The sequence below is a fragment of the Culex quinquefasciatus genome, chromosome 2 (assembly GCF_015732765.1).
Source record: "Culex quinquefasciatus strain JHB chromosome 2, VPISU_Cqui_1.0_pri_paternal, whole genome shotgun sequence".
NCBI lineage: Eukaryota > Metazoa > Arthropoda > Insecta > Diptera > Culicidae > Culex > Culex quinquefasciatus.
This window is the reverse complement of record NC_051862.1, coordinates 121,145,676-121,168,166: the sequence shown is the minus strand read 5'-3', so window position 1 is coordinate 121,168,166 and position 22,491 is coordinate 121,145,676. Positions and strand designations below refer to the sequence as shown.

At 41.4% G+C, this 22,491-nt stretch overlaps 1 protein-coding gene across 2 annotated transcripts; it reads left to right on the top strand.

Annotated features, from left to right (window-relative positions):
* Nucleotides 1-3,331: 3,331 nt before the first annotated feature.
* Nucleotides 3,332-21,895, top strand: LOC6034107 (cullin-1). Of its 2 annotated transcripts, none has more exons than XM_001844424.2 (10): nt 3,332-3,498; nt 6,896-7,005; nt 7,259-7,344; nt 18,510-18,604; nt 18,684-20,140; nt 20,207-20,338; nt 20,401-20,482; nt 20,555-20,681; nt 20,745-20,964; nt 21,031-21,895. In XM_001844424.2, exons 2-10 carry the CDS (start codon nt 6,949-6,951, stop codon nt 21,109-21,111), a joined length of 2,337 nt encoding a protein of 778 aa, XP_001844476.1. In that variant the 5' UTR covers nt 3,332-3,498; nt 6,896-6,948; the 3' UTR covers nt 21,112-21,895. The 2 variants fall into 2 exon arrangements, with proteins under 2 accessions (XP_001844476.1, XP_038109167.1); XM_038253239.1 differs by having other exon boundaries at nt 18,510-18,610.
* The last annotated feature ends 596 nt before the right edge of the window (nt 21,896-22,491 follow it).

The following is a 22,491-nucleotide window of genomic DNA, read 5'->3' as shown; positions in this document are numbered from 1 at the left end:
TTTTCAAAATTGATTAAAAAATGAATTTTAAACTCTTTGTGGCCGTACAAAGAGTCATTGATGTACTCAGAAAAATTAGCTTTATCGCTGTAAACAATAATATCAGCAATGTAAGCTTCATTTTAGGACCCAATTAGACCTCCTAGACCCATCTTCATGTATACCTATCGACTCAGAATCAAATTCTGAGCAAATGTCTATGTGTGTGGTCGGATGTTGATCAAAAAATTGTCACTTGATTATTTCGACATTAGCTGAACCAATTTTGACCGTTTTGGCCCATTAGATCCGTCTTGGGGTCCCATAAGTCGCTATTAAGAATTATGCAGTTTAAGAAAGTACTTCAAAAGGTATGCTAAAAAACGATCATGACTTGAGTTCGAAAGATTGTAAAAAGGGTGGTTTTTGTAAGAAATTACACACTGTTTGTTTACAAACATTCCAACGCGACCAAAACATTGAAGATCTGACAACCCTATCAAATGTTATATGCACTTAGGTGTTATTTATACGCTTTTTGGAGGAAAAATCTCAGATATTTTGATGAAAACGTTGTCCAGATATATCATCAGACATGCATCGGCACTATGAGCTCTTCCTAACGGCACTCAGCTTGTTCTAGATGGCATTTTCGTTTAAAGCAATGTTATGCTTGTTGCTAGGTAAAAATCTCTTGTTTTTGGCTTGAATAATGTGTAGAAAACATTGGTTCATTGGAAAACCCGATTTTAGCTATATTTTCATGTAAATGTTCTCTTAAGCTCTCAAGAAGAACTTCTTAAAAGCTCTTTGAGTGCAATTAAGATTTCTTAACCTATATCTCAGTTGGGTTTCAAAATAATCTCTCAGGGTCTTCGGGAGCCTTGAAGGCAAGCGTAATTAGCGTATTCTAATCACTGGCACAACATGCTGGGTATCTTCTACGTGAAATGCCAAACAATATCTTCTAAAAGAGGAGTTAGAGCGGATGCATGCTCGAATGCATGTCTGTATATCATGCGACCTATCTTTGGCATGGTAATTAAAAGACCTTTCCAACGAGCACGAATTGGATAGGAGTGACTACTTTATTCTAAGTAGTAAGCACATAAGCTCGCACATAAGAGCACTGAAATATGAAGATCTGACTACCCAATCTGATGGTGTAAATAATTAGTCAAATTGATGAAACACTGAAAGGTCCACCCTATTGTGTCTGTTGCGGCCGATTGCTTCAACCCGGGACAGTCTTGATTCTATTTTCGCGGGACTGTAAACCACGTTCTGGCACGGCATTGAAACACTCGTTTTCTCTATCAAATTTCTGAATTTGATTTATTTACATCAGTAACAGTAACATCATGAACAAAGTTTGCGAACGGAATGCACCCCGCATAATCAAAAACCATCGGGGGAATAGTCCAAACTATATTACTACTAAAAGAGATGTAGTTACCACATACTTAACCATTATCATATAGTTACGGCACTATACAAAACCATAACGAAACTGATCGTCAAATGATGACGTTTTTATTGAAGTAAATCTAATGATTCTAACTATTTTTGAACTATTTGGGGTACAATAACCTTACACTAAACAGTTCGGATTGTTTAGACAACGTGACTCAACGAAAAAATGTACAAGTCCAAATAGTTCAAACAATTTATCAACTTTATTGAGAACAATATAGCAAAATTCCACAGATTTTAGATTTTTATAGTCAGAACCTGTAAGAACCAAAACCTACTATAAATGCTATAGTAGAACACAATTGATGGCGGCCACATTTTTTCGATAAGTTTGTATAATCCAAATAATTTGTCAACTTACATGAAGTAAAATTACTATACACCATACTATTTTGAATTAAAAATTTCTATAAGTCCAAATAGTTCAAACAATATTTCAACAGTATGGAGTACAATTACAGTTTGTTATATAATCCAACTATATGTTAAACGATTGGTACAAAATTTCAACTTTTATCAAGTAAATTGATCACAGTCGATTCCTCTGGATGATAGAGAACCTTCAACACCCCACTTCTCCTCAGATTATCAGAAAACTCCCAAAAGAAGAAAAATGTTACGAGGGCTCATGAAATTGACTTTCACTATTCCAGAAAAAGTAGGCATGCTGTTCTTACCATACACCAAAAATATGTGTACTACATGGTGGACTATTACTGTTCACTATAAAATGAGTCAATTGTTTGGACTACTTGGACTTATCGAAAAATGCCCCCGAGCTTGCTCCTTCTAACACAACATGTCACCAAAACCACTGAAAAACCACCAACAGATATAGATCAATCGGATAAGGCGGCAGCAGTTCGGCAGCAACGTAAATAACATCACATATAATGGCGGTAAACATTCACCAACTATCGATAGAACTTAAAAATCAAATTTGATTATATCCGAAGTAGTTATCACAACAATTGTAGGGTTCATTTTTGCGGTCTTTTTTAAAGTGTCGGCAAAGTAGTGTCGGTAAAGTAGTTTTTCAGAAACTATATAGGGAATAGTCAATTTTTTGGGCAATGACTATTTGACGTAAAATCCAAGTTTATAAAAATATTTACATATGTATGAAAACCTCATATAGTTTTCTGCCTAACAACTAATTTCTCATATAGTAAAATCGACCAAAACTATTTTGGGAATGGAATTAATGGTTTGATATATCGTACATATATAGTTGGGTTACAATTTAATGAATAGTAGAGACCATTTGATAAATAGTTGAGTAACTATTTGTCATAAAGTAGTTATATAGTTCATGACTATGCGGGACGCAGCAACCAGTGTTGCCAATTGTCAGGAATTTTTATTTTACGCTTGCAGAGCCTCGAAAACGGTCGCGATGGCGAACAGTGTCTATTTTGGATAACATTACTCTTTAAATGAGAGGAAGGCACCAACGAGGGCACCAACCATCTGAGGGTGGATTAAGTAAAGTTTTTTTTAATAGATCCTATAGATCCTATATACGCATATGAAAGACAATAGTTTATAAAAAAAAATTAATATTATTGTTCACAACGATAAAGTTTAAGTTTACATAATCAAATTTTCTGATCACAATGACCATTTTAAAAACCACAAAGGATTTGAAACACAAAATTTCTGCCGGATCTTAAATGATTTTGTACATGTACATGAAACATGAATTCATGAAACTTTTCAATGGGCCTTTAGTGTCAACAATATGCAAAAAAAAACAATATTTAATAAAATCCTCAACTTTTTTTCCGTTCATATAATTTAGCTTGAACCCATGCAGCATAACTTTTAAGAAAACTAATTATCTCATCTGGCAACACCTGTCATCGCACTACCACCACTGTCTTGTCTTCACTCTGCTACTGCCAGTGCGAAGGCAAAAGGTCTTGGTAAATTTTCAAGTTTTGACTCTCAAAACTGTTTTTTTCTGTTTCCTGTGGTGTTCTATTTGTGCTTGAGACATTTATTCGACGATTTGTCATAATTTAATTGGAAATAAATCAACGAAAGGTAAGTTTAATCGAGTTTCAAAAATACTTTGCTACTAGGAAGCAAGTCTCCAAACGAAACAAAAGAATTACCCTTCCCTTTTCTTACCTCCTCTTCCCCTTCGTCAAGCTCTGCCTCTCTATTTCTCTCTCTTTTCCTCAGCAAAGAAAAGTGTGGCCAGGATAAATGATTTTTTGTGCTAAATAACCTAAATTTCAAGCAAAACATTGTAATGAGCCCATGTGGATTTCAAGAGGATGTGTTTTTTGAAAAGGTTCAATAAGCTACAGTCATCCCACATATTCGGAACACTTTTGTGATAATTTGTCAATATCATGCCGAATGCATCTGTTTTAGTGTTATCTACGTGCGCATGTATTGCGTGTACGTACACGAAAAAGATTGAGGTTAAATTTTGTATTGACCAGCAAAACAAATGGTGTGCTGGTGTGCGTGAGCTCGGGCTTGGATAACTCTATGGTAACACCTTATAATGTGGCCCTCTTAAACCTTGCGGTTTCGTCAACGGATCCACAGGCGTGTATCGTTCTTTTTGCGACAAGACTCCGCCTCCCGGGTCTCCTAAGTGTGAAGGTATGGGCACGGGGAGAGGGCACCGAATACCTATATTTACACTTAGAATTTTTTGCGTCCGCCCCGGGATTCGAACCGGCGACCTCTGGATTGTGAGTCCAGTGCTCGGTCCGATTGATCCACACAGGCAGACAATGGACATTCTCTTGCTATTTCGCTAGTTAAAGTAGTACCACTACCACATGGATGTTATTGTGCCTCCCACAATTGTGGAACACCTGAATTTAATTGATATTTTCCCAAAAAAGGGGGGGGGGATGACTGTAAAACATATGAAACACAATAGCTTATTGAATAGGTGCCGATTCAAAAAAAGAGAGAAACCTATATTGCGTTTTATTCAATTACGATACAATTCCTGACTGTTTTTTGAAAAGGTCCTTTAAACAAATGTAAACATTGAGTGTATCCCTTACCTTATGTCAATGTCCGTCGGAGTAAGCCGGGTTAAAAAAAAGTGTAAAATTACACCACAAAAAAGACAAAAAATACTGCGCAAGCTCAAATCGAGTGGAAGCATAAGCGATGGGTTCCCAAAACCACGTGCACTTTGAATTTTCCAAAAATATTTATACAGGGCCAAAGCACGCCAAAGTTTGTATGGCGCATTAAGGTGGTTCGTCGTTCTTTCATGCAACAAGTAAAAAAGCGAACCGTATAAATCCTCCATACCTAGAGTTTTTTAAAAAAAGGTCCAATTAACAAAATTTGCAGTTTTTGCTTTTTGGGTGTTTTTGAAACCGCCTTGAGTCAGGGGTATTAAAAAAACACCCAAAAAGCAAAAACTAAAAATTTGGTTTATTGGACCTAAAATGGACCTACGCTAAAATGATTTACTTTTTTAAATCCAATATGGCGGTGACGAAATATTGAAAAAAATGCATTTTATTATTTAATAAGCAATCAAATATCCAAATTTGACTAAAATGGGGTTGCAGAACTCGAATTTAATGTTTCAAACAAGAAAAAAAAAACATTTTTTTTTTGTTTGTGGTTCGATTATCCGATGTCCCATACAAACCTTCGGAAAATCGAAACATCGGATAATCGAGTCTGGCCAGTTTTTTAGTTTAGCTCAATGTGTTGTGTTGTATTGCTTGAATGGTCAAATAGAATTTTGTTTTATTGATCTAATAAATGTTAAAGGTAAACAAAATCATGTATTACTTGTAATTATCTCCCATATAAACGTAAAAAAGGGAAAACTAACATCAACAACATAATTTGGGCACTACATTTGTGTATTTATTTCATACGACCTTTTCAAAAATTATGTGTATCATCGAGTTGGGCACGCGTAGAAATTTTGTTGGAGGGTGTTATTTTGATATACAAATTTTTTAAATCACCAGATATTCGAATTATCAAAACCGTTCTGTACGCAACGACTTCACTGAAAGAAATGCACATAGCAATATCACATGTTTCACACGTGAATCTGCCCCATACTACTTTCCATATGAATGTCACGTGCAAATCACTTGGATAATTTGCATGGCGCGACTCGGTAAATTCAAAAGCAAAACACGTTAACTTCACGTGACGACGCACATGAATTTGCAATGCTTTTCTCATGAATGTTAAATGAGTTTATAGTGTAAGTCAAATGTTTTTTCCAACGGTATTCAGGTGTGTAAAATAAAGACAATGATTTTCTTATTTTTTTTATTTATTTATTTCACGGTTTCAAACGTGGTTTCAAACAAAAATAAGTTTTATTTTTCTAAATCAAACATCTGTTTGGATACATGTAAAATATAAAAAATCACACATTTCACTTCTGGCCATCGAGACATTCAAGAAGTACGGCCCTGCTGGACCGGTGAATCTTCATGGTCAACCTCGTTCTCGAACGGGCCCAAACTGGCCGACCAAAGGTCCACTAAGACGAGCAAACAATTCTCGATCCGGTAGCTGACGGATCCCTAGCCCGCCCTTGATGTTCTTGGTGAATCTCGAGAAACAGCACCGGATCGACGTAGATTCCGTAAAAGACTTTTGGCCGGTACCCGATCTTCTGGAAAAATGAAATGAGTCCGCATTAATGTCAATCAAATGTACAGTTTTCTCTTGGTTTAACTTACCACCAGTGCACAAATATAAAAAAAATGTAATTTATTGGCAAAAATAACATTCCGTTCCGAAATGCTACTTTTGAACCAGCACCGTCCGTGGCCATCTTACTAATGGAGAATTTTTCGCAACACGTATTTATTTCAAATCCAAAACATTTCAACCTCACGTGTTTTTCACTTCGATATTAGAGGAAATGTCAAATGGGGCAAATCTAAGTGAAATTCATGTGAACATGAAGTGAACAGCATTCGGAAAAAGAGTGAAAGGTCTTTCGATAGCGATTAGCTGATTTGGGATGATTTTCACGTCCATTTGGCATGTAAAACATGTGAAAGTCAAAGGAAAAGCACGTGAATTTAATGTGTTGATTTTTGGAGACTCTCACGTGAAAAAACACTTGAGATTCCTATGTTGGTTTTTTTCAGTGTTGTTTACAAAACCGACTGCACCCTTTTGCATTGCTACTTCTCCCCTCTCATTTTTTTCTTTCAAATCTGTTTTGCTCACTTTCTCTTTCTGCCACCCGTTGAGAAACTAATCCCACGCAATTTTCGCAAACTGGCAACCCTTGCTGGCACAGCTCTAGTCAAGTGCTTGCGAAAGAGCGAAGTCGCAGCAAAACCAGTCAGTCGCTCTCTCTCTTCTCTCCGTGCTGCTGCAACTCGTTCGTTCGTTCGTTCAAGACGTAGTCGTCTGTCTAGTCTTCGCCCTTATTTTTTCCTGATTCCGTCTCTCGAATTTTTCGCAGGAATTTCCAAGTGCTGACGAAACGCTGGTCACGGACAAGCAGGGTGCCCTCCGATGTCTAAACTAAACTCACATGGCGCGACCGGACTCAGGAACATCAATCTGGAGGAGGTGAGTCAAAAATATTGGCTTTTTTTTCTCTTTTTGCTTTTCCTTGTCTGATGGCGATGGTGATGATGATGGTGGCCAACGAAAATGTTTCCGCAATCGGGCTGCTGGCTGGCTGACTGCAGAAAATGGGTTTCGTAATTGGCCCCGTCGTCGTCGTCGTCGTCTTTTTGGCCGTCGCGTAGACAAAGTTGTTGTCTTTTGTGCTTAAAGTGTTGAAGGTTAATCCCGGATATTCTGTTTTTCTTTTCCGCAGATATGGGCCGATCTGGAGAGTGGCATAAAGCAGATCTACAAGCAGGAGAAAGGCCTCCGGTCGCCCCGTTACATGCAGCTCTACACGTAAGAAAAAAAAAACACCTCAACTCCATCAATGTTGTTTCCCCCCGTTGGTAATCTGCGACTTCGCGGATTTCGGGAATCTGTGCTCCTAGTGTGTGTTGAATGTGTGTTATCATGAAGAAAAGAAGCAACGCAGCAAAGTTGTGGGCTATTTCAATCGCTCCGTGACGTAGTGAGTGGGGTTTCGTCAGGAAATCGATTTCGCGAACTTAAACACACACGAACTTAATCGATTGTTTACCGATATTGCCGTGGCATCCCGTCCTGAAAGAGTTGAAAGAATAGCGAAGAAGCTTTTTTGCTGTGGTGAAAGGATAGATGGATTGTTGCATTCGGGATCCTTGAGTGGAATTACGCTTCAAACGCAATTCAGTGAGAATCAGATTATTTTAGGAATTATGATTCACTTGGAAGTTTCATAACAAAGAATGGCGTTATTCAGTGTTCGTTTGCTGGGAGTTCCATTTAGAAAACATGTTATTCCAAATGGGGGCTAATAAACTATTGTAATACAAATTTGCTTATTGTTGGGCCATCAGCACTTTCAATTTTAAATGAATTCAAACATAAACATAATTCAGTCATAAAGACCCTTGGGTTCTGATCGTTGCTTCGTAGATTTTGGCAAATTTTTTTATCAATAACAATGTTTTGGCAACGTTCATGTGATTTCAACACCTGTTAAAAATAGTTTAAAACTGGATAAATCGACGAACCGTTGATTTCACTTGTTAATAAAATTGTTAAGACTTCAATTCCTGATCAATCGGGCAAAAACTTGAGATTCGAGCTAAGTGGCGGGAAGTCGAATCAGCAACATTAAGTTAACTCTTAATTGAACATATTTTCACCACTTTCCAACTTCTAGAGTTTTTGGTATTTGGATAAATTATGGCCTAATATCACAAGTAAAACTTTACCTTGACCCACAAACATCGAATCCTTGTAAATATTTAATATTTCTGAAGCAACACGAGAAAAAGGCGGATAAGCATTTTGACAACTGGATCTATTTTGTACGACTTGGCTACGATAGCTTCGAGAGGGTAGACGTGTTGTGACGTGCGCGCTAAAGGCAACGTTGTTTGCCTCGAGTTGTTTGACGGATGGAGGTGGAAGAGACCTCCGAGACGGAATGATTTCCAACTCATCTCCGGAAATCGGAAGCGAAAGAATTCAATTCCCCTAAGGTCACCGGAGCTGTCGTCGGAGAAGGAAAAGTGGAGCAGAATCTGCTCAACAACAACAAGTTCAGCCCGCTAGCGGAAAACAAAAACAACAACAATGCCAGCCCAGCAGGAAGAGGAGACGTCCCGGCGGTTCCACCACTCGGCCAGTCGGCAAGTAAACAAAAGCAACCACCTTTGGTGGTGAAGAACACCACGGATTTTTACAAGCTCTTGGCGATAGTGGAAAGTTGTAAATTTGGTTTCGATCCGATTTACAAACTAACCCGATTTGGAACCAAGGTGACCTGCTTCTCTGTCAAAGACTTTGACAAGTTGCAGGAGCTTCTCAAGAAGAAAAAAGTGGAATTCTACACCCACGAACGTCGGAGCGAACGAAATCATCGGTTGGTTCTTCGTGGTTTGCCTGTTGAACTGAAACCGGATGAAGTCAAGTACCTGCTGAAGAGGGATCTCAAGCTGGACGCGCTGGAGGTGCATGTCATCAAGCGGAAGAAAAAATCCACCGTGGACGAAACTCCGTGTATTGTTGTCTTCCCCAAGGGATACACTAATCTGAAGAAGCTCTCTGCAATAAAGGTTGTGGCAAGCACTATCATCCGGTGGGAGGCCTACCGGAACAAGCGGCCGAACGTAACTCAGTGCAGGAACTGCTTGCAGCTGGGTCATGGAGCCAGGAACTGCCACCTCAAGGGGAGGTGTAACAACTGTGAGGGTCCCCGGAAGACGGACGAGTGCAAAGCCCAAGAAGCCGAGCCAAAGCGGTGTGCCAACTGCTCTGGAGCCCACGAAGCCACGGACCGCAGCTGCCCCAAACGTGCGGACTTCATCTGGAGGCGCCAGCAGGCGTCGAAACCGAAACCGCCGGCAAGAAAGGCGGAGAAGCAGAGTCCAGCAGTTCCAGCGCTCACGCCAGCGGAGTTCCCTCCGCTGCCGGGCGCAGTCCCGGACGGAAAATCGAAAGATCGCCCTCGACCCGCAGGAAGCAGCTAAGGAAGCAGTGGCTCCCGACACGGTGAAGCTAGGGAGAAGGAAGCCGGGGAGGTACTCTACAGTTCGACTGAGCTGTGGGGTATTTTCTCCGAGTACATCGGCAGGTTCAAGACCTGCAAGACCCGCTTGGACCAAGTAACCCTCGTCAGTTACATGATCTCCAAGTATGGATTTTAAGAGTTGTTTTTTGTTATATATTAGTTATTTATCGATCCTCGGTCCCAACCTGGTCACAGCACCTAAAATGACTTAATAAAAATAAGTTATGAAAAAAAAAACTATTTTGTAACCCCGAGACGGTGAAGCCGCTTAGGGAGGAAGCTGGGAAGGTGCTTGAGGGAAAAGTAGGGCATGTGTAACAAGCTAAGGAAATGCTCGTTATACCCCACTAAAAACGTTAAAAAATCTGTCGGATTTTTTCAAAATCATTTTTTTTCAGGTTTTGATAAAGACTTTGATAGAACAAGTTTTAACAAAAATCCGGGTTTTTAATGTAAAAAATGGTTTTTAAAATTGTTGTGGGGCAAGAGGAACAATGTATGAAACGAACAATTGAACTGTTATCACTTAGATACATCAGATCAGAATGTATTTGAAACGTTTTAATAATGTTTTACTAAAAATTTAATCATTTTTGCGAAAAAAACTTAGATGATAAACAGTAAATTTTCATAATATTGCTATATTTTGCATTGACAGTTTTTAAACAATTGTTTATCAGTTTTTAAGTACTTTTATGTATTTATTTCCCAATAAAATGTGTTGATGCAGCAATTCGTATTTTTTCTATACTAAAAATCCTTGCTCCACCTTAACAAGATTTTTTAAAAACTCAACAAAAATAATCAAAGGTAATTAATACTTTATAATAGGTGCATGTTATTGGTAGGGACACTACTGATCCAGGAAAAAAAGCATTTTGATAAAATGAGCCTTAAAACGAACCCGAAGCCTTATTTTGTACTTTCCAAATATTATAAGAAAACAAAGGTTTTGAAAGATCCGGGACCGTGGTGTAGGGGTAAGTGTGGTTGCCTCTCACCTTGTCGGCTTGGGTTCGATCCCAGACGGTCTCAGTGACATCTTTCGAGACGAGATTTGTTTGGTCACGTAGAAAGGGGAAGTCAATGTTAGCATACCCTGCATCGGTTTAGTCGCTGGTCGGCAGTTGGACTCACCATCCAAAAGTCGTCAGTTCGAATTCCGGGGTGGATGGAAGCTTAGGTGTAAACTTAGGTTTGGATTGCCTGACCGTTTCTAGCCTTCGGACACCTAGTTTCGAGTTGGAATCTTGCAAAAGAGATGGCCATGGCCACGCTGTAGAGCAAAAAAAAATCTACTGATACATAAGATTTTTCTTAGCGAATTGATCAATTACATCGTCAAAAAACTTGGGAATTTTAGATAAGTTCATGAGAAAATGACTTTGTACCGCCATTAATATCAGCTAGAACAGTCTGTCCCGCCCTGTGGTTAATATAAGATTATTTTTGATTTGTATTCATCTCGAGAGTGCGTACAACACATTCAATTCATTAGCCAACTTAGCCTCCTCAAATTCATGATGTTTTACGAGATTTTTGATTAGTTTTGTCGGGAATGGGACCATCAGCCAAGAGTTGCAGCTCCATGTCGTTTTCCAAACGCTCGGTATTTTCGCCACCCTGAAGTCCCTTAGTTTGGCGTTTCGCTTCGGAGATTGCGGAAAGAATGCAGCAGCAAGCGAGGAAACTGTGTTGAAGAAGCGTGAAGTTTTTTGTTGTTAGAACAGGAATGCAGCAGCACTAGGTTGAAGACGTGCTCGACAGTGAATGAAACCGGCTTTGGAAAACATTTCCTTCACCAAGCGTTGAACACCGTGCTTATCCCCAGCCATCAAAGGGCAACCGTCTGTATACTTTGTTGTCCACGAACCTACGAAAATTTAATAAGGGGTTTTTGGCCGACACTAAGGATCAAATGTCCTTATAGTTCCCTCTGTATTTAGAGCCACGATGAGAAAGCCCCGGAACGCTAGGCCATGCGTGCCCAAAAGGCACGTAACCTCATTTCGGATTTAACTAATATGAGGGCTTTTGTTAATTTGAGTGCGGTTAACCGCGGTGGATTTTCTTGAAATACTTCATGCGACGCGCGGGTGTCGCTTGACACATTTCAGAATATTTCAAATGAAACATTTCTCTGCTGAAATTCCACCAAAACATTGACCAGGCTCACCACACAAAAAGCTTGGTGCAGCGACTCACCAAAGCGGTGGATTTTGAATTTTGACAGTTGTTTGTTTTTATTTTTCGTCGGTGTTCAAGTGCACCAAAGTTTTGTGTTAATGATTTTCATTGAAAAGGTCAAGGAAAATTGTGTTTATTTTAAACTGCTCCCGCCAGGTATATTTTCTAATAGGAGCGAACTCATGCTTGGCTTCAGCCTTCTGATGACGAATAAACTCGATGCGATGGTTGGTGCTGGAAAACAATTTAAAAGTGAATGCAGTATTTAATGTTAATAGAGGAATGTTTTTCTTTCAGTTTGTGCTACGAGTGTGGAAATCGTGTAAAGCGATTGTGTTCTTCTGCCGGAACTGCGAGCGTTTCCTGATTCCTCCGAGCGAGTGGGACCAGTGCAGTCTGGAGCCGAAGGAACTTCTGTCGGTTTATCTGAAGCTGTTCTAACGGTTGAAAGAGGTGGAGCTTGTGGATGTGTGGTTTAACTGGACGGAACCGCATTCGAAGTGTATTAAGCAAGTAAAGCTGACCGTGCACGGCGAGGTCATGGATGAAAAAGTTCGCCCGCCGGGGCCGTGAAAGCGTCCGAACTGGGCATCAACGAGAACACGATCCACACCCGGTCCCACCTGGGTCACTTCTTCAAAGTGGGGGATTCCGAACTCGGGTACGACCTGGCCTAGGCTAACATCAACAACGGCAACTTTTAGAAACTCAAGCAGGACGCGATTCCGGAGCTGCTGCTGTTCAAAAATTACTACGACAAATCCCAGCGCAGACAGTGCCGCAACTGGAAGCTCAAGCACCTCACCGAGGAGGACGCGTTGGACACGGACATTAAGGAGGACTGCAACGAGTTCCTCGAGGACCTCGAGGAGGATCCGGAAATGCGACAGAACGTCGACATCTTCAAGGACGCCGCCAGGCAGCAGTCTGTGCCGGTGGACGTCAACGATATGGCCGACCCGTCGGTGCCGCGCATCACCCTGGAGGAGTTGCTCGACGATCTGTTGCTGACGGTCGCCCAATATGGTCAATAGCGTGTCCCAAAAAAACACGAAGTCGAGGAATTCAATGTGCTCAGTTCTCAAATGATAGAAAATCATGTTAGAAACAACTCTCTCATACATGAAAACTTTCGGAAAAATCGTTTACCACGTTCCCTGGGCATTTTTTTGAAAAAAGTCAGTTTTTTCGACAATTTCACAAAATCTGCTTAGAAAAAATGGAAAATTTTAAAATTTCAAATAACCTATACCATTAAATGATGGTCTGTCGTCCAATAAACAAGTTAATGTATCGATTTGGCCTTCTAAAACCTTGTTTTTACTTTCCCGGTAGCTTTTATGTCGAAAAATACGAGTTTTTGCTTTACTTTTTTTCAATCTTTTCCCTCGGTATTGAACACAAAAATTTCCTCATATGTTAGAATACATGCATCTTGTAGGAAATTTTCCGCCGAAGATTTTCGTCTAAGCAACTTTGAAGTTTCATCAACTCTGAGCTGAGATATTCCAGTTTTTGTGAAGAAAGAATATTGAATATTTGAAAATGTTGATTTTAATCATCATTGGCATACAATATTAAGGATAATTTAAGCCTATTTTGAAGTGCGGCTGTATCGCATCTGTTTTTAAACATGATTGATTCATCCTTCAATACTAAGGGCCACCTGGTTTTGTTTTCTCATGGCACACTACGTGCTAAATCAATGAATTACTTTTAGCAAATAACTCATATTTAGAGCATTTTGCATTTAAACCAATCGATGCACGTTTGCTGTGTTTCCATGGATACAAATAAACAAATAACAAATTGATGCATCTGTGCTCTCTTATGCTATCTAGATAGGAAAACCAGTAAGCTTAGTACAAGAGCACAGAGGCATCGAAATATATGGTTCGATTGTACGGGGTTGACAATTGTCCACGCTCCATCCAAAAAGTTTTTATGGACAATTGACCATGAGAAGGGAGGGAGCTGAGATTTAAAAAAATGTCTACGTGATTAATGAATGGATCCCTATAGAATAAATTCCAAATATTAGTGATATTTTTAATTTACCTGAACATCGGATTTATCAACAGGAGTTATAAGAAGGAGTGTAAACGTTACGTTGTGGTTCAGATCACGGAAATGCGTACAATTGAACCTTATATTTGTTATTTGTTTATTTGTATCCATGGAAACACAGCAAACGTGCATCGATTGGTTTAAATGCAAAATGCTCTAAATATGAGTTATTTGCTAAAAGCAATTCATTGATTTAGCACGTAGTGTGCCATGAGAAAACAAAACCAGGTGGCCCTTAGTATTGAAGGATGAATCAATCATGTTTAAAAACAGATGCGATACAGCCGCACTTCAAATTAGGCTTAAATTATCCTTAATATTGTATGCCAATGATGATTAAAATCAACATTTTCAAATATTCAATATTCACTGAAAATATGCCACACTTTTTATTCAAGTGCCCAAACACTTGAATGATTGAATAATGTCACATCGTAGATCTAATTGGTTTGTGTTTCAACATCAATCCAAACCACTATCAAATGCAAGTGTTTGGGCGGTTGACATTTTGGTATTTTTTAACATGTTATTTTCATTCGGGTGGCTCAAGCTTTTCAATTGTTTTGCTCATGAATTTGTCCCACCTTCTTGAACTATTCAAAGTGATGAGCAAAACACTTGAAAATGATCTTAAGATCTACCCAAAACAGGCACTATTCAAAGTCAACGTGATTATCCACATGAATTTAATGTGTTTCACTGATTGATTTTTGCGCGACTTTCATCGAAGGCTAGAAGCGAGGCAAGAACCAATAGCACAAAAAACACTCCCATCTTCAACTGGCCGGCCGGCGTAGTGGTAGCGTGCACGACTAGCAAGCGAGAACCTGTAAATCGCTTGACGTACTTTTTTTTTCAACACCATTTAAAATTCAAGTGTTTGGCTATTGACATTATTTCATGGCCAATCACCGAAATTTCAAGTGTTTTGCGATTGATATTTGAGTGCTCTGTACAGCAGGGCCAGATCATGTGTAGAACACTTCGTTGAGCTGTGTAAGTTTTGCTCAGTGTTCTTTCTTCACAAAAACTGGAATATCTCAGCTCAGAGTTGATGAAACTTCAAAGTTGCTTAGACGAAAATCTTCGGCGGAAAATTTCCTACAAGATGCATGTATTCTCACATATGAGGAAATTTTTGTGTTCAATACCGAGGGAAAAGATTGAAAAAAAGTAAAGCAAAAACTCGTATTTTTCGACATAAAAGCTACCGGGAAAGTAAAAACAAGGTTTTAGAAGGCCAAATCGATACATTAACTTGTTTATTGGACGACAGACCATCATTTAATGGTATAGGTTATTTGAAATTTTAAAATTTTCCATTTTTTCTAAGCAGATTTTGTGAAATTGTCGAAAAAACTGACTTTTTTCAAAAAAATGCCCAGGGAACGTGGTAAACGATTTTTCCGACAGTTTTCATGTATGAGAAAGTTGTTTCTAACATGATTTTCTATCATTTGAGAACTGAGCACATTGAATTCCTCGACTTCGTGTTTTTTTGGGACACGCTAATGGTCAAGCTCTCCGAGATACAGTTAGTGTTAAACAACCACATAGCAAGTTGTCGAACTTGCGTACATCAAACAGGTTCACAAGGTTCGACTCAGTTTTGACGATCCTCCCCAAATGAACCTGGGGTATCCTTATCAAACGGAGTCATCAACTACTCGCAGATAACTTTGAGATGAATTAAATGAAATTTTTCATGTTGTTATTAACGAAAATTAAAAATAAATGAGTGGTCAAAATTAACAATAGCTTTTTTTGCGTTCTTTTTTTATATTGAAACAGCAAAAGTACTTTCTACTTGGGTTTAGTAACGGAAAACAGGATCGTATATAAGTATAGTCCAGACTCGATTATCAGAAGCCTCGACCAGACATGTATCATCACTAAGAGCTCTTCTTAACGGCACCCAGCTTGTTCTAGTTGGCATTTACGTTTAAAGTAATGTTATGCTTGAATAATGTGTAGAAAACATTGGTTCATTGGAAAACCCGACTTTAGGTATATTTTCATGTGACTGTGCTCATAAGCTCTCAAGAAGAACTTCTTAAAAGCTCTTTGAGTGCACTCTAAAAGAAGAGTTAGAGCGGATGCACGTCTGGCCTCGACCAGGGCCCATCAATAATTCACGTGGACACTTTTTTGGAAAATTTCATTTTGAGATTTTTTGTTCTACAAAAAACCTAATTCTCATGTTTGTTTTTGTTCTAAACATTCAATATTACTCCCTTTTAAAATGTTAGTCTTGATTTGAAAATTTTGAAAATATTGTTTTCGAAAAGATCGGAAAATTTTACAAATGTTTCATATATTAACATTGAAAATCGGACCATTATTTGCTGAGATATCGACATTGAAAAATGGTGGGCTGTTTGGGTTAGACTTAGAAAACATAAATTTTCCTGTTTTAAAACCTTTGCATGGCAATATCTCAGCAACTAAAGGTCGTATCAACAAAGTCGGAAGAAGCAAAATATAGAGAAGTAGCCGATCCGTCGCTTCTCCAATGGACGCTTTCCGTTCGCCGAGCTTTTCGGCCGCTGCAAGCTCCCTTTTCACCTGCGCAAGCTGCGCATTTCGGACCCGTTCCAGTTTGTCCATGTTCACCGGTTCCCGACTATCCGGACTTGAAGGACCATATGTTTCAACGTAGAACTTGGACTTGGTCGCTGAACCCGGAACGGACACGAAATAAAACACGCCGGAATAACTAACTAACTTCCGCTTTTATTCTTCCTTTTGCTTCGCGTGTTAAAGCAAGACTGATACTGATGAACGCCGATTTTTCTTCTTCTTGAACCTTCCTTTTGTTGCTTGCTTTCTCGAACCTTCCATCCGCCGTTAACGGCGCGCCAAACCACAGCTGAACGAGATGCGCAGGGTTGTGCATCACGCTGGTTGGGGAAATATGGCAGTGCAACCAGAACACCGCGAATCGACTCCAACGCTGGGCACTTGAGGAAGCACTGCAGACGCTTTTGCAAGTGTACCGCTCGATCCCAATCGGCGACCTCGGTGGCAAGTCTCTGGCGGAAAAGATGTTCGGCCGGCCAGTCCGGACCATCTCTGCTCTCCTCCAGTCGACCAAGGACGCTTCAGCGCTGGGTGGAGAAGGACACATCATTTACCTACTCAGGAAAATATAAAAACGAATTTCAAAATACTCACCGAATCTGGTGGCGCAAACAAAACCCCCGATTGGAAAACAAAACATCAAAATCCAGTTGTCAAGATGACATTTCTGGGATACGTTCACTAATGACCATTTGTCAAACTGACATTTCTGGGATGCGTTCACAAAGTGTTGCAACAACGGCAGCACTGAACGCACCCACCGCGTGACAAAACATGCTACACGAAAATGTATCCTGAAATGTCAAAGTGAAGTATTTCATTTACCGCGGTAGATACCGGTGGATAATAATCAAATTAACAAAAGCCCTATGGTCTTTAGACGAAGTGTGTGTTTTTTAGAAGCTGCCGAGAGATGGCTCTTATCGTTGAAACCATCATTCGACCAAACACTTCTCACCGACTCTCCTAAAGAGAAGGTCAGTTGAACCACACAGTCACTGGGTGTTCGTACGCCGACACGTTAAACTTCCGGAACATTCCCTTCAATCTGTATAACGACTTGAGAGACTTCATCGGCGGCAAAAAATGACCAGGGCATTTGTGGAAATACAATGTCCCAACCTCGAGGGTCCTGGAACACCAAAACTTCTTAGCAAGGTGCTCTTAAACGATTCACTGGATGGATACCAAACTTTCTTTCTCTTCTGCACAAGTCAGGGGTATTCAAAAACACCCAAAAAGCAAAAACTGAAAATTTGGGTTTAAAAATTCTTACTCATTTTTAGCATTTTAGGGGTCATGTTTACTTGGCAGTGCGTGGCCGAATGGTTACGCTGTCCGCTTTGTAAGCGGATGATTCTGGGTTCGATTCCCATCTGCTGCAACCTTCCATCGGATGAGGAAGTAAAATGTCGGTCCCGGCCTTGGTTGTCATTCCAGGTGTAGGTGTTGTCTCCATGCCATAAGTACAAACAACACACCAAACCAAGCCTACTCCGATGGAATCGCTGGCGGCGGTTGGACTCGCAATCCAAAGGTCGTCAGTTCAAACACTGGGGTGGAAGGTTCCTTGGAGTAAAAAGAGGTTTGGGTGCTCTCCCCATTCAAGCCTTCGGACTCCTAGGTTCGAGCAGAAACTTGCAATAGAGACCACAAAAGACCCGGGGGTCGTTAATGTGGATGGTTTGATTTTTTTTTGTTTACTTGAGATCGACAATCAAAAAGAAGACAACGAAAATAAAAATCATGATTCGATTATCCGAAGTGATTTTTTTTGGAGGCCTTCGGATATTCGAGTCTGGACTGTATCTGGAAAAGTGCGACGCTCAGTGCAATGATCAATACCATTGCGCGTTTTGCCCAAGTGCTAACTGCACAACCGTAAACATTGCCTACTTTCCCATTATCTAATCTGGCGTCGACGGCACAGAACAGACAACAGACAAACATTCGATATCATTGCGGAGACACACGAAGCCCAACTAAGATTGAACGGACATCGCACTCACGACGATGCCGAATAAACCTTCGTTTCCGTTTTGGCAGCGCCGCCACACAACGCAACGCAACCTGGTTAATTATAGCTCTCCTTTGTTTCTTCTTCTTGCAGACATGTCTACAACTACTGTACCAGCGTGCACCAGCAGCCTGCCAACCGGCAAACGTCCTCAAAGGTCTCGAAGAAGGGAACGGCCATTCCGTCCGGTAAATGTAGTGACGACGCCACTCCTGTACGGGGCAGACCGTTTTGATCGGTAATGTGTGCGTTTTTTTTTGCTTCCAGGCGGAGCCCAACTCGTTGGTCAGGAGCTGTACAAACGGCTGAAGGAGTTCCTCGAGGAGTATCTGATTGCGTTGCAGGAGAATGGCATCGACCTGATGGATGAGGAAGTGCTGAGCTTCTACACGAAACGATGGGAAGAGTACCAGTTCTCGAGCAAGGTGCTGAACGGTGTCTGCGGCTACCTGAACCGGCACTGGGTGAAGCGCGAGTGCGAGGAGGGCCGCAAGGACGTGTACGAGATCTACCAGCTGGCGCTGGTCACTTGGCGCGGGAATCTGTTCAAGCACCTGAACAAGCAGGTCACGAACGCCGTGCTGAAGCTGATTGAGCGCGAACGTAACGGGGAGACGATCAACTCCCGGCTCGTGTCCGGCGTAATTAACTGCTACGTCGAGCTGGGACTAAACGAGGAGGATCCGAACGCCAAGGGTCAGAACCTTTCCGTGTACAAGGAAAGCTTCGAGAATATCTTCCTGGAGGACACCGAGATGTTCTACACCCGCGAGTCTGCGGAATTCCTGCGGGAGAATCCCGTCACCGAGTACATGAAGCGAGTGGAGTTGCGCCTGAACGAGGAGCAGAAACGTGTGCAAGTGTATTTGCATGAAAGTACGCAGGACAGGCTGGCGAAGACGTGCGAGCGAGTGTTGATCCAGAAGCACCTGGAACAGTTCCGCACCGAGTTCCAGAACCTGCTCGACTCGGACAAGAACTCGGATCTGCGCAGAATGTACTCGCTGGTGGCACGCATCACCGAGGGCCTGGTCGAGTTGAAGGCCATCTTGGAAACCCACATCCACAACCAAGGCCTGGCGGCGATTGCCAAGTGCGGCGAGGCGGCACTCAATGACCCGAAGATCTACGTCCAGACCATCCTGGAGGTGCACAAGAAATACAACGCGCTGGTACTTACGGCCTTCAACAACGACAGCGGATTCGTGGCCGCGCTGGACAAGGCCTGCGGCAAGTTTATCAACACGAACGCCGTCACGGAAGCGAGCAAAAGCGCCAGCAAGAGCCCCGAGCTGCTGGCCAAGTATTGTGATTTGCTGCTGAAAAAGTCGAGCAAAAATCCGGAAGAGGCCGAGCTGGAAGACACGCTGAACCAGGTGATGGTCGTGTTCAAGTACATCGAGGACAAGGACGTGTTCCAAAAGTTCTACAGCAAGATGCTGGCCAAACGGCTGTGCCACCACATGTCCGCCAGCGACGATGCCGAAGCGTCGATGATTTCGAAGCTGAAGCAGGCGTGCGGCTTCGAGTACACCAGCAAGCTGCAGCGGATGTTCCAGGACATTGGCGTCTCGAAGGATCTCAACGAGCAGTACCGCCAGCACGTCAAGGGGCTGCGCGAGGCCTCCAAGCAGACCGGCAACGATATTGACTTTAGTATTCTAGTGCTGTCCAGCGGCTCCTGGCCGTTCAACCAGAGCTTCACCTTTTCCTTGCCGTTCGAGGTAAGTACCGAGTTTCTTCCACTTTCAAACTGCATATTTTACAACGTCCCTCTCGCTCTCTTTCAGCTGGAACAATCTGTGCACCGGTTCAACAACTTTTACGCCAAGCAACATTCCGGACGGAAGCTCAACTGGCTGTACAACATGTGCCGTGGCGAACTCATCACCAACTGTTTCCGGCTGAGGTACACGCTTCAGGTATGCTGCCTTCGGAACCGATTCGGGATTGAGCAACGACTAAACCTGCTTCCATTTTACAGGCCAGCACCTTCCAGATGGCCGTCCTGCTACAGTTCAACGAGCAAAAGTCGTGGACCATCCAGCAGCTAGGTGAAAATACCAGTGAGTTTTGTGTGGCCTTTCGACCCGGTTGTAAACATGCTAACTCTTGGTTCGTTTCTCTTTTTTCCGCAGGCATCAACCAGGAGAGTTTAATCCAGGTGCTCCAGATTCTGCTGAAATCGAAACTGCTCACATCGTCCGACGACGAGGCCAATCTCACGACAAGCTCGTCGGTAGAACTGAACACTGGCTTCAAGAAGTACGTCGAGTGACTCATCATCCCGAACAGCTCAATCTGTAATTTGTTCCCTCTTATTTTCAGCAAAAAGCTCCGAATCAACATCAACTTCCCGCTCAAGACCGAACTGAAGGTGGAACAGGAGGCCACCCACAAGCACATCGAGGAGGACCGAAAGATCCTGATCCAGGCGGCGATCGTGCGGATTATGAAGATGCGCAAGGTGCTGAACCACACGTGTCTTGTCGGCGAGGTGCTGAACCAGCTGTCGACGCGATTCAAGCCGAAAGTGCAGGTCATCAAGGTGAGTTGGAGCAGCGCACGGTTTACAAATCAGAAATGCTGACGAATGCACTTTTTCTTCCCCCAGAAATGTATTGACATCCTCATCGAGAAGGAATATCTGGAGCGCCAGGAAGGACAGAAGGACACCTACAGCTATCTGGCTTGATCAGTGGTAGGAATCGTGAGCGTAGCTATTTAAACAAATCCTTCAAACAGTGAGTGTAGGAATAAAATAAATTGTCTTAAGCTAGTAGCGGCAAATAACAACAACAACAAAAGCAAACAATACAAGTTCAATGGATTCCGAAAAAAAATCAAAAATGCTCTACACTGATGTTCAACCGTTCCACGCGGAGCTTGACGGAAAAAAAAGAGTAAACAAAAACAACGCTGTAGCAAAACCTCCCCCTCGATTTAGTGTTTTTGTTTATTGTTCTGTTTTATGATATTATTTTAGCGATTTTCTTTCTGGCGACTCAACTCTCTTTTTATACGCGATTTTGATTTAATTCAGTTTTTACGCACCCCACACACGTAATCAATCATCTAAATTAGCGCATCTCCGTTGTTGTAGTTGACAATTTTAGCTCAAAATTTAGTTGAAAATTATGGTATGTATGCTTCGCAAACGCAAAACGTGGAAGCAGTTTCGTATTGGTACAATTAGGTTTCCGCTCTGCTACGAATCCATATCGCCCGCGGTACTATACAATAGATAGCTTTCACTATCCGTTTCTAAACAGAGAAAAAAAAACACAAACACACTCAACTTGTTTCAACAATAAAGAAAAGATATCAAAAAAGATCTATAAAACTATAAACCATGGGTTCATCGTCCGTAGACGGGATTTAACCTGACTGGGAAATGAAGCGAAGAATCTTTACATGCAGTCCAGCCAACAATTACAAAAAAGTAAAAAAAATAAAGATGAGATGTTTAAAAATATAAATTCATCATGTGTAAAAAGAATATTGATCTATGATTTATCTAGAATATCACAAAACCCAAGGCAAAACCAGAATAATAATTGACAAAATCGATAGTTTTCATAATTAGTTTTTTTGAGATTACAATTCAATTGCTAGTACAAAATTTTGAATGTTCCCACTGAGAAACGTAACGACCCGATCAGTCTAAAGTACGGTATGCTGATCGGAAGGTCAAGAAATGTTGCGTGTTCTTTTCGTGAAAATTTGGAAATTATGATATTAGTGGGTCTCGTGGCGCAGGGGTAGCGGCTTCGGCTGCCGATCCCGATGATGCTATGAGACGCGGGTTCGATTCCCGCCTTATCCACTGAGCTTCTATCGGATGGTGAAGTAAAACGTCGGTCCCGGTTTCTCCTGTCTCGTCAGAGGCGCTGGAGCAGAAATCCCACGTTAGAGGAAGGCCATGCCCCGGGGGGCGTAGTGCCAATAGTTTCGTTTCGATATTAGCAAATTAGTAAAATAAAGAAAATAAGATAATTAGGAAATTTTGAAATTAGGAAACTGGGAAGTAAGGAAGTTAGGAAATTAGGATATTAGGAAGTGAGGAAGTTAGAAA

Bases quoted from the DNA above. Each gene is read 5' to 3' on its own strand.
- LOC6034107 (XM_038253239.1), top strand. From the start codon at position 6,949: ATGTCTAAACTAAACTCACATGGCGCGACCGGACTCAGGAACATCAAT. The intron at 20,339-20,400 runs GTATGCTGCCTT...TCCATTTTACAG, and splicing joins GGCTGAGGTACACGCTTCAG to GCCAGCACCTTCCAGATGGC. The intron at 20,483-20,554 runs GTGAGTTTTGTG...TTTTTTCCGCAG, and splicing joins GCAGCTAGGTGAAAATACCA to GCATCAACCAGGAGAGTTTA.